This window comes from Rhipicephalus sanguineus, chromosome 4 (genome assembly GCF_013339695.2).
Source record: "Rhipicephalus sanguineus isolate Rsan-2018 chromosome 4, BIME_Rsan_1.4, whole genome shotgun sequence".
In the NCBI taxonomy this organism is placed as follows: Eukaryota; Metazoa; Arthropoda; class Arachnida; order Ixodida; family Ixodidae; genus Rhipicephalus; species Rhipicephalus sanguineus.
This window is the reverse complement of record NC_051179.1, coordinates 15,148,994-15,161,413: the sequence shown is the minus strand read 5'-3', so window position 1 is coordinate 15,161,413 and position 12,420 is coordinate 15,148,994. Positions and strand designations below refer to the sequence as shown.

Genomic DNA, 12,420 nt, shown 5'->3' with positions numbered 1-12,420 from the left:
GCCTCGTGTTACGATTAGCTGGGCACTCCGCCTAAGTGTGCTATACTGTGCTGCGTTCAAAAGGGCATGTTCACACGTACGTTGGTTTCTCCTTGTCACTGTGACGCTTCGCTCCATCGCGCTTCCCTCGGTAAATGCTAGATAGTACGTTAAATTGTTAAATTTGATTATACGACTTCGATAAGTGCGAGCGCCACAGCACATCCCCCAATTCGCCCTCCCCCCCTTCCCCCGACTATTCCCAAATATACGAAGTCCGACTTGCAACCCTTACGGGAACCAGTCAGCCAGCTGCCGAAATCATCGCGCCTCAAGGTTGCCGAATGTTCTTCCGATGGCTGCCTGCCAAACACGAATCCACCGGTGGTGCCGGTCCTGGCGAAGCGTCCAGTCGTTTTCTCCTGTACAAAAGAATCAAAAGGTTCAGAGTCCCGCAAGCCCTGCTCTTAGTATTTGTATTGTTGCTCTGTCTCATTGTACTCGGCGTGATGGATCGCAGCCACCCGAAGCACAAACAGGTTCGTTTTATAGAAGCTCGACCGTTCCAACGAAAGGAGCGAAGGCGGTAAACTTGACTTAATGGATCGATGCTTGGTTTCGGGACTCTTGCACGTTCCTTTCTGGAACACTCGATTTTCTTTTCTTTAAACGATCTCGCACTTTCGCGACGAAGCGGGCACTTTTTGCGCCTTTCTGAAAGGGGCCTGCTCCGTCGGTATTCAAATGGGCGAGAACGACAACGAGTCGAGTAGAAAGGGAGCGGACCCCACTTTGAATTTAAATGACTGCGAAGCTCGGCAGCCGCGGTGGTACCTGGTTGCCGGCAACGAAATTGAATTTTGGATTCACTGAAGCATAACTACGTTGCAGCATGTAAAGTGTCCGTCGTACGTAACCCTAATGTTGCCAGGAAGACGGCTGACTATCCTAAACTTCGTGTGCAGAGCTTAGGGCACCAAAATTAAAGAAAGAAAGAAAGAACGAAAGAAAGAAAGAAAGAAAGAAAGAAAGAAAGAAAGAAAGAAAGAAAGAAAGAAAGAAAGAAAGAAAGAAAGAAAGAAAGAAAGAAAGAAAGAAAGAAAGAAAGAAAGAAAGAAAGAAAGAAATGCCGAGCTGTCAATAAAAGGGTTACTATATAAATATACGTATATGGCTTGAAAAACGCTCTTCTGACGGCAAGCTATACATTCTTCACTCTCTTAATACCGAAACAAAGTTGCACTATTGAGTTATCACTAGCATCGACAAACGCAAACCTGATTTTCCTTCGGTATGTGAGTATTCTGCGTTATACATCAGCATAGCGAATTCCTTGAGTGGAATTTCGATGCATTTTATTGTAAACAATTTCTCACGTTCGGAGGCTCAATAGCTGGAAAGGAAGGGCCACGGCGTCATCCACGCGCAGATCGTCTGGCGCATTTGTTTACGCTCATACGACGGGCAAAGAAACTTCCGCATCTCATGTTTTGCATAATGCTCAATATTTCGGGCGCCACCATTTATCATGATAAATGATAGGCGCGTCAGCGTGTGCCCATCATTTATCAAGTCGAAAACATTCCTTTATCTGTTTCACGCGCGTCGGCTAGGATGTTTGCCTGGTCAGCTACCAAAACAATGAGCGAGCGACACAGATTGCACCTTTTCTGAGCAACGCGTTGTCTGTTCCGTACAGCACGTCTCGCTGTAGGAGGCAGCAGTATGAGACGGGAAAAGTGAACTAAATTAAATTCACCTCAAGAATACATTCAATGCAGCGCCACAATGATTTGAAAAAAAGAAAAGATATGCAGTAAAAGAAACATTAACGAAAGATGAGTAATGAGCGCATAGACCTGTAGGACTGTACTCTTAAAGATTCGGAAGCAGTTTTACGTAGATGTTGCCAGCTGATGAGGACAGTGACGGCGAGGATAACGCAGAGCCCGAATGACACATGACCGCTAAAACAATTTCATAGGGACATAATATTTCACGGTGTGACCGGGCGAGATATAGCGAAACGTACTTTTTGTTGTGTGTGTGATTAATAAGTAATCTCTTTATCTGATCTGATCGGTACTTCTTCATGCCGACCAGCACGTAATTTCTTTTTCTTTCATTAATGTTTCAATATCGATTTTCACCAACCACCAAGCATAAAAACAGTCGTCATATTCAGTTGTGTGACCGAAATCGCCGCGCATTCGATCAAGCTTAATTGTTCGTAGTGTGAGTGAGTACAGAGAGAGAAAAATAGATTGAAAGGAAACGCAGGGAGCTTGACCTCGTGCGAGTGACCGGTTTGCTACCCTGCACAGGGGTGGGGAAATAGAGGTCGGAAAGAGGACAGAGAGAGAGGTAAAATGAAAACGAAAAACACACACACACATGCACACACACACTCAAGAAGTTCCAGTCAGAGCCGTTCTGAGAGACCAGTTGAACGTAGAAAGCGCAGTAGCACTTGCACAGCCTTCTTCTGTGACGTTAGGTCCGGTCGATGGCGCAGGATTCTTTCTTCCGACAGAGTGCGGTCGTCCGATTTGTGGAGCGCGGCGCGTTGCAAAGTGACTGTCTCTGTGAACAGTACTGTGGGCATTCGCACAGTGATGAGTGAGAACTAGGTTGTCACGGACGCCAATATTGTAGAAGTTTTTTTTTTATTGTAGAAGCTATTTTGTTGTGAGAAGTCGACATGTAGAGGGTACAAAGGCATTCAGTAATTTAATGAGTAAGATAAAATCCGTGTTTAAGGACATTTCTGCGTTACACGTTGGACAAAAGAGAAACCTTTCGCATCTTGAGAGAGAGAGAGAGAGAAATGGATGAAAAGGAAACGCAGAGACAATTTGATATGGCTCTATGCGCTTGATTCGCAAATAAAAATTATGGGAATCCGATTTGCGAATATAGGCTGACGGAAGATTTCGATGCGGAACCTCAGGCACATCACGCTCCACCGTAAAAACACACACGTCTGACCTCATTGCGAAATGGCAGTGATGGACAAGCGATGGTGTCTACCGAACGCTCGCAAGCACTGGATTTAGAGCATCCAGTACCTGTACTCTGCATACTGAGCTGGCGGCGATTTCAGCTTACCACTAGAGCCTGGTTCTTGGGATGGCTGCTCCTTGTGATGAATGTTGAAAACCATTAAACTAGGGGTGTGCGAATATTCTAAATTTCGAATATTTTTCGAATAGTGTTTGCTATTCGATTCGATTCGCACTGGAATTTTACTATTAGAACTTCCCAAAGACAAATACAGTCAACGTCCGATTGAAAGTGACCCCTTCAGGTTTTTCAATACTCTTCACGTCATTACACTCTCGTATTGCGGCAAAGCTGCCTTTCAAGCTCCGTTACGGTCGAGTTTAGCCAAGACACAGTCAACGTCCCATTGGAAGTGGTCCAAATTTTTAATATGCTTCACCTCATCACACTCCCGTATTGCGGCAATGCTGCCTTGCAAGCTCTGTTACGGTCGAACTTAGCCAAGAGACAGTCAATGTCCGATTGAAAGTGGTCCCTAAATTTTCACTATGCTGCACCTTATCACACCCCCGTATTGCGACAAAGCTGCCTTTCAAGCTCCGCTACGGTCGCAAATGTATTAACTAAAAAAAAATGCTGGTTCCGACATGGAGATGAAAGACATGACAGAGTTGGGGGCTTTATTAATGCTGTTTTGGACCTGAAATTTGGGCAGGAAGTCCGAAAAATCGGACCCCGAAGCTTTTTAACATCCAAAATTTCAGATGTTCTTATATATCGACGTCTACGAGGCAGATTTGGAACTCCGGACTTGAAGGGAGCACACCCTTGTCCGCCACATCAGTTGGGCTTCCACAGAAGTTGAAAGAGGAGGAGAGGCTGAGGAAATTGCATCTTTGCCTATCACGTGCAAAGTGTTGTCGGCAATACTTTGGTTGCATCAAATGATGTACATAAATACAATTCGGCCTCTACATTGCCTCATTCTTGATAAGACAACTATGAAACACCACCCCACCAGCGCTTCATAAACCTAGCGAAAAGAAACACTTTCATGTTGCTATCTCATAAGAATATGCGTAGGAATCCTCTCCAACTTTTTTTTCTGCAATTTCGCTTCGAAGTATTCGAGAAATATTCAAGAAATATTCGAGAAATATTCGAAAAATATTCGATTCGATTCGCACTCACACTTCAATATTCGAATTCGCTTCGCACTCGAAATTTTGCTATTCGCACAGCTCTAATTAAAAATGAAACTGATCGTGACATAGTGCTACTCTCGACACGTGTTTGCAGTCACTTCGCTTGAGGGCGACACCTTCAACGTGAGCCGTGCGACGCGAGACCACATGGGCTCTTACGTGTGCATCGCCTCCAACGGCGTTCCACCGCCCGCCATGAAGAAGGTCATCCTGGAGGTCACATGTGAGCACCCTCTCTCTCTCTCTCTCTCTGCATTCAGAGCTTCACTAGACGCAAGCGATGTTTAAAAGATAATCACAGATTTCATCGCACGCGTGTCTCTTCGATGTATTCGAAATTGTTTCCTCTGGCTCCCCAATCCGAGGATAACGCACTGTATTCTAGTGTCGAGGATAACGCACCATCTAGTGTCGTATTCTGTAGGCTGGTCACCAGTACAGAGAATTTTCATTCAACTCAGTTCTCAAGAAACCTCTTGCAGTTGCACCAGATCTTTACAAACCCAAATATCTTCAGAGAATAAGGTGAAGATATTTGAGTTTGAGATGTGGTCGGGTTGTTTTAGTGTGGTTCATTCCCTCCCACCACACCTTGCATTAAGCCATTCACACGTCGCGATGTGCGCAGCGTAGATTTTAACCTCCAATGCAGCGGCATAATGAAGTCTTGATTTGAAAAGACGGCTTTCCACTTTCTCGTAGGCCGTTTTTTTTTTCTTCTTACAGGAGAAAATTGCGAGAAACACTTCCCACTTTTATTTCATTGCATTTCCTTGAAAAACCGTCACTTCGACCCGATGTTTCCTTGAGCGAATACGCAACACAAGTGCTAAATAATTACTCAAATCGAAGGCGAATCGGAAGAGCATAGAGCAAGCAAACAGGAAGCACTTCTCGTGAATGAAGTAAGCTCCAACGTCGACACGAATTCATGCGGGAACAGCAACTACGAAAACAAAAATACTGAGAGCTAGCGCACAATGATAAAAATAAATAAATGAAGAAGTTGTCGTCAATTCTTGACGACGGCTACTCCTTTTCACTTGATTTTTAGGAATAAAATAAATTTTAAGAGAAATACAATAATCGACATATTTGCACAGCGCTACGAGAACGAGGACGTATAAAAGGACACAACACAGGCGCTGACTTCAACTGAATTTTATTAGCGAATACGCTAGAAATATATACAGCTGATAACACCAGCACACATAAGCACAAACGCACAAACCTATTGCGTCAAAGCCAGACACGCGATTTCTTTTTGGTTAGGGCAACTGATGGCATGCTTACACAGAGGTCACCCAGCTGTTGGATTTGATTCGCTTCTATGATTTCGCGTGTAAGCTGCTCGCGGTTGAAGTCAGCGCCTGTGTTGTATCCTTTCATACGTCCTCGTTCTCGTAGCGCTGTGCAAATATGTCGATTACAAATCACCAACTAGCCCATGCTGCCCTTCTCTCAATAAATATAATAGTCATGCCTTCCATTATAGCAAAAGTTCTTGTTTTAACACAGCCCGTTAATGCTTGGCACACACAAGCCCAACGCGCACGCGCGATGCAGTTCAGTCAGTACTCATCACAAATGGTTGCGTCTTCGTAGAAGCGTTCAAGAACTTTCATCGCTTTATGGCGGATTTTGTATGGCCATGGACCTAGTATTTTGGCTAGTGCAAATAGTTCTTTCTGAGTCTAGTAAACGGGGCCCCTGTTGAAGCCGCTGTCTATGTGTGTTGTGCTTAGAACAATCGATTACATATACTACGCTCACGCAATGCCCCTGCCCTATACACGTCTCACTTTCACAGTCCCACCACTCATCAAGATCCACAACTGGGCCGTGGGCGCAAGCAACGGCTCGAGCGCGGTGCTCGAGTGCTTGGTCGAGGCGTTCCCGCGCGCCTTGAACGCCTGGTTGTTCGGTGACCACGGCACGGCCGTGCAGCCTGGGGCGCGGCATACTCTACGCGAGGAAGAGGCTGGCCCTTACGCAAGCCGCATGCAGCTGCGCATCGACCCCGTGCTGCCGCAGGACTTTGGCATGTACAAGTGCGACAGCCGCAATGCCCGAGGACACGCCGCCGGCGTTCTCACTGTATTCCGTGAGTTTTAGAATAGCTATACATAACTGCGTTTAATACATAGGATATAACACACTGTAAGCCACGCAAAAGTTTGTTGAGCAAGCCACTAATAGCCGAGGCTTGGAAGTTTCGTGGTATGCTTTCGTGCACGAGTCTGCGCATAAGGCGTCGCGACGGGCCTCAAACGAAAAAAAAAAAAAAACACTGGAAAAGGCACAAAGCGTCACATTATCTTTTGAAAAGTTCAACAATTCAATCTACTGAGAACGTCAAAGCAATTTAACGCGTGTTTCTCACACTGCGGCTCGTTGTGTCTTGCAAGAAGTATGGTCTCCGATTTATACTGCCAAACTTTTTTTCTTTTTTTTGTGTGTGTGTGTGAAGTCATGTGTTCCTTTCTGATAAAACGGTTGCAAGAAACCTAAGTAGCAAAATTGTGTGTGTTTGCTCGCAGAGCTGGATCCATCGAAGATGCCACCAGCGACTGAGGAAACTAGTTATACACTCTACGGACACGGTGAGCGTACGGCGCGTGCTATGTTCCTCACTCACGAAGCCTTTCATACTTTCTTTTGTTGTTGTTTTCTTCAGTGTTACAGAATGGCTGATAGTCTAAAAGAGCAAGCGTTCGTCACTGAATTCTGCAGGCAACGTGTTCGCTTACGGCCGCTATAATCAATACGTCCGTTTACGCATATCTAAGCGGGCTTTTTCGCACAAAAGCTCTTTATGTGAGAAGGACCACTTAGAGGAAAGCAACGCAGTGGCCACCCAATCAAAAATAAATAACTAAATAAATAAATAAATAAGTCAGGAGTAAGACACCCATTCGCGCAATCGCATGACAATGGCATTTGAAACCATAATAAGATAACAAAGGGTCATAGAAACAAACAAATGAAAGACTCAATAAATTCACGTGGATTTTCTACGAGGTTCGTGTTGAAAGTTTGCTGCCAAACACGTGCTCCATTGGTCGCGGGAAGCGCCTGACATGGGGCCGTTCCAGGCGGTGACGAACGCTAAAAGGAAGATCAAAGATTCCATACCGATGCCGCCCGAAAACAACGTTCTCAGAAGGCTGCAATCTACAGTAAAACGCTATACGCTTATGCGTAACTTAGATAACTCCCGAAAAGAGATTCTGCGCGCTACTTTTTTTTAGTTCTCGTACCAGTTCAGGTATGCTAATAAAACTAGGGCTGAAAGTTTATGTGCCAGCACTTCGTTTGCCATGATGTCGATATAGAATGCTGTTGTTGGGTTTCGTTCTTGTGTTGAATGCCTGCCAAATGGGCTTCGTTTGCTTACGACTTTCACGCCGCATTTTTCAGCACCGCCTCCCCGTGTTGTCGAGGCCGAGTGCCCCGTGTGCCCGGACTGCCCGTCGACACACGAGTGCTCCCCCAGCAGGAAAGGTAAGCTGCGCTGCGCAACCCAAAGGTAGCGGCCGTTTTTTAGGCAGCGCGCAGCTTTCAGTTTACACGATTACGGTGTAGTGCACACAAGGCATATGAGAGGACACGAGCAACACTCACAATTGGCTCTACGCGTGTGTGTGTGTGTGTGTGTGTGTGTGTGTGTGTGTGTGTGTGTGTGTGTGTGTGTGTGTGTGTGTGTGTGTGTGTGTGTGTGTGTGTGTGTGTGTGTGTGTGTTTCACTTCCTGTGGCCTAGTGCCACAGGAAGTGGAACTACGCAGGGCTATTTGTTGTGGTCAATAATGGCGCTACACGTTTGTGCTATTGCAAAAGCATGCAACTTTTACGAACAGCCTTGAAGTAACATTGACGCACATTTATTTGTCGTATTGGTAAATACTTGCGCCGAATAGTGTACGTTGAGATAGTCATCGAATAAAGAGATATGTATTGAAATCAGCAATGCAGAAGCTATGTCAGCAAGCACATGGAATCGTTATGATACCTTTTTCTATTATTACGCTGTTTCCTTATGTTTTGCAGCAGGGAAGCCTGGACTCTTCAATGTTGAAAGTATAGAAACTGTCTACAACAGATCCCACTGGCTTCCACTGAAACCTCGCGACACAGGTGACCAAATACATTTGTTACTTTTTGTTAAAGTTGAACAGAAAATATCAGCGACTAATCGACGCTATATTGATAGTTTCGGCACTGACATGACCTTTTTTGCGTTGTTATTGAATGTTTACTTATAACACGCGTGTGCAGTGCACGTTCGTTTGTACGTAACTTATTGGATTATTGGAGGCAACGAATGTGTATTGACATTAGCGTGTTGTCAATTTAAAGTTAAATAACACATATATTTGCCGGCAACAACAAATAAAACAAAATCTATGGTCAGGACAAATCTTGCTTGCATGCAGTAAACAAAATATTGAGTAGACGGAAATACACTACAACAGCAAATGAATGAATACCTCTTTACAGTCGTTCGCCTTACATAATTTATCTTGCAAGAGAAATGCTACGAGCTTTGCTATTCTTCAGGAAAATTTGGCCTGAAATCTTCCACTGTCTTTCTCATTTTCCGGTGGCGTAACGACGGGCGTAGAATGCCGAGCGAAGCGCCGCTACCTGGTCAAGGTGGGCAAGCCCGTGCTCTTCCGACACAACAATGCCTCGTGGGGCGCATGGATGCGCGACTCGTTCAAGCGCGCCTTCGACGCCAGCAAGTTCTGGGTGACGCTGGACGGCGACCGCACCACGCTGTTGGAGTACGTCGACGGCCACTTCACGCGCCGCTACTCGCTGCCGTACGCATTTCGCGGCAACACTCAAGTGGTGTACAACAACTCGCTGTTCTACCATCACGAGAACACTGACAGCATCGTGCGCTTCGACCTGGGCAACAAGTCGACCGCGGCGCTGTCGCTGGCTCGCGACTTCTCCAGCGGTCGGCTGCTGTACGCGACGCAGCACAACGCGATGGACATCCTGGCCGACGAGAACGGCCTCTGGGTCATCTACGCCAGCAGCAGCACAAACAACACGCTCGTCGTCAAGTTCCACGAGCGCGCCATGCAAGCCGAACGCGTGTGGAACCTCACGCTCGACCACCGCACCGTGGGCGAGATGTTCATCGTGTGCGGCGTCCTGTACGCCGTGAATAGCGTCAGCGAGGCGTCCACACGCATCGCGTTCGCCTTCGACCTCTACGAGGAGCAAGCGCTCGAGATGGCGCTCAACTTCAGCAACCCATTTCGCAACACCTCCATGGTGAGCTACAACCCGAGCGACGGCGCCATCTACACGTGGGACATGGGTCACCAACTGTTGTACCCGCTGCTCTTCTCAAACTCCACGTCGTCGCACACTGCCAGTTGAGTGGTCGTGTCCGCCGCTGTCCTGTTGCTGCTGCTCGCCTTCGCCGCCGTCGTTCGCCTCTGACCGCGGCTTTTCCGGCCTCTGCGCCTCACGGACGCTTTGCGGAGCGCTCCATCACCACGTGGTGGTCACAGCCGTCAACAAACCGGTGTCGGATCCATCAGTGTGCTGCTCCGCTGCGCCATGATGAAGATCCGCGCTGTGTTCTCTACGCAATGCATTCACTGTACAGTGTCACTGTTAGTGCTCGCGAACGCTAAGCTACTCGCGCTCTCCCCGTCTTCGCTGCAGTAGTCGCCGTGATGGAAACCCCGTGCTGCGGTGATCATGTCGAAAGAAGCGCCGTACGCGTGTGCGTCGTTGGAAAAGTGCGTAGTGCTTCACATTTCGCGCCATCTTTTTCAGTCAACCTATCGTGCTGACTGACGAAACAGCCATTTCCCCACGAATGCAAACGGTCTCTAAATGGCGACTCGATACTGACGTGTGTGGCCACGCATGTTGCATCCACATGGGTACCGTCAAAGCTTTAGTGAGTGTCATGTGGCATATGTGACGGACAAGAAGCTGTGTTCTTGTTTCCGAACTTCTAGAAAAGCGGTGGTGAAATGAAATTACTTTATTTGTATTCTCCGTGTACAACTTAACCGTGCACCGTGTTACCGGGAATTAGTGCATCGCGTCGCTTCGGCGCCACTTTTGCGATGTGATGTCATAAACGCTACTTGCTTTTATACCACTTCGAACATGGCCGAATCAATTCCAAGGCTCCCGGTGGAAACGCTTAGTCTGACTTTTGGCCTGACAGTGGTCTGGATATGACGACCTAGTAATTTCTAATTCATATATAAAGTCTAAGGAATATGATACGCTGTTTTTAACATGCTGAGGTCCGTGAACGATAACTAAGGACAGATTATTTTTTAATCTCTCTCGCACTGTGTAAATGGCGTGTGCACGCAGTTCCTATAATTTATACGAAAAAAATATATATTTTACCAGCGCTCATCGCCTTCTTTGAAAGCAGTCGCTATTTTGGTTCGACACGTTCACGCTCTGCAACTTTCGACTATACTTCACCACCTGTGAGCTCCGAGCACTCAGCGCATCGCTTTTTATGGTGTCTACCTCACAACTTCACTGCTTGAATAACGTAAAACATCAACAAGAGGTAACTTTTTCAAAGGACGTAGACTAGCGCTGTATTCGAAAGGACCGCGGAGGCGTGACACTTAAAGCGCCAGAAGCAATTTTCCAACTGGACTACTTTTATAGCCTTCCTCCTTCTCACATCAAACGTGTGTTTCCCAGAGTTGTCGAGACTCGAGCGCTGCTGGAAACGACATGCCGTGTGAAGGTGGAGCACGATGTTTTGACAAGTTCCAAGTAGTTTTGTGTAGTGTCACTGCTCGTACCCTTCCATTCCCCTACCCTTTACACAAACACATACACGGCCTTGCTTTTTTTTTTCCCTGCTACATGCGCTACTTGCAGCTGGGCCGAGTGGTTCCTCAAAGGTCCCGAGATAAGACAGAATAAAAAGATAAGCGAAGGCCATTGAAAACGGCCCCTATCGAACGACCGCACTTGGTTCTTCACGTTCGATGCTTTTCCTACCCAAACACACGACCGGTACTCCTGTGTTCGCGACCCGAGTCCGCCTCCGCGTTCAAACGGAAGCGCAGAACCCTTATATACGAAAAAGTCGGGACAGAAATAAGTCGGACCATAAGCACGGAAACGCCGCGCCGGCGTAGATCTACTAGAGCGCACACATCACTGCCTCGTCGATTTATTTTTCGCCCAATTTTTTACTTTCCCGTTTCTAAATTGAAGAACGTGCTCGGAATCCTTTTTCTATTTCTTGCTGCGCGCACCTCGCGCACAACAGGTTTCTCGAGCGCGTGCGACTCCGCCAGGCGAGGAAGCCGGTTATCGACCGCGCCCCGCGGGGTCGCAGACGCGATTGAAAGCCGAGCACAAGACGACGACGCCACGCAGCGCTTGTCTCACTCTCAAGTGCCGAGACCTCGGGAAAGAAGGAGAAATAACGCGATTCAACTATGAAATCCCTGCGAGAGGACGCGATCTCGGAGAGGCTGTGCACGATCCCCTTCACTCTTGCACCGCCCAAGAAGAACAAGAAAATCGAATGAACGAACACAGAGCGGAGCAGAAATGGAGCAGACGCGAAACGCCCCACAAATAACGCGAAAAACCGAAACGAGATCAGAGACAGCGCTGAGTGTGCCGAAAAAGCAGTTCTAAGCGCTGCTCGCGTGCCACGAGAGCTCGAAAATTGTTGTCCCTTCTTTTCGCGCATTCTATTGTTCATTTTTTTTTTTCATTGCTAAGCGGCTTCGGCGGGAACCCCTTTCTGAAAGCGTCTTCCAGACAACGCAACGAATGCTCGAAAAGCTATCGCCGGTCGCGTGCTCCGCGATAATCTGCTTCAGGCTGCGTTGAGCTTGTTTGGCTCTCTTCCATTTTTCGCACGAGAAAAGCGAGGAAGAAAGGAGGGCGATTACTCGACTATTTGCACTGTTGAAACAAGCGAGCAAAACGCAAGCGTTTTGTACACTGCGCAATAAAACGAGTGCTGTGTTGTCCTTGGGTTTTCGTAGTCATACACTCTCTCTCGAACTGCGAGAGGTGCAGAGAACAATTATTCCTCACGATGCGAGCCTTCGCCTTCCAGCTTGGTGCCATGGACTGTGTCTGTGCTTCCTTTGCTGCACCGATTTATTGATAAGAGCATGGACATATCTGCCATGGAAAGTACCTAATTCTCTCTTCACCACTAGCCAATGTATTTTTGCGACGCGCTATTCCGAATCT

General features: G+C 47.1%; 1 protein-coding gene across 1 annotated transcript in view; it reads left to right on the top strand.

Moving 5' to 3' along the window:
• LOC119389458 (uncharacterized) overlaps nt 1–12,191 on the top strand; it is a 133,219-nt gene extending 121,028 nt beyond the window's left edge. The window contains exons 9-14 of the mRNA XM_037656732.2: nt 4,282–4,410; nt 5,998–6,291; nt 6,728–6,790; nt 7,608–7,691; nt 8,236–8,322; nt 8,810–12,191. Coding sequence (XP_037512660.1) covers nt 4,282–4,410; nt 5,998–6,291; nt 6,728–6,790; nt 7,608–7,691; nt 8,236–8,322; nt 8,810–9,582 — 1,430 coding nt within the window. The 3' untranslated portion in view covers nt 9,583–12,191. The remainder of the gene's footprint in view (nt 1–4,281; nt 4,411–5,997; nt 6,292–6,727; nt 6,791–7,607; nt 7,692–8,235; nt 8,323–8,809) is intronic.
• Nucleotides 12,192–12,420: the final 229 nt, after the last annotated feature.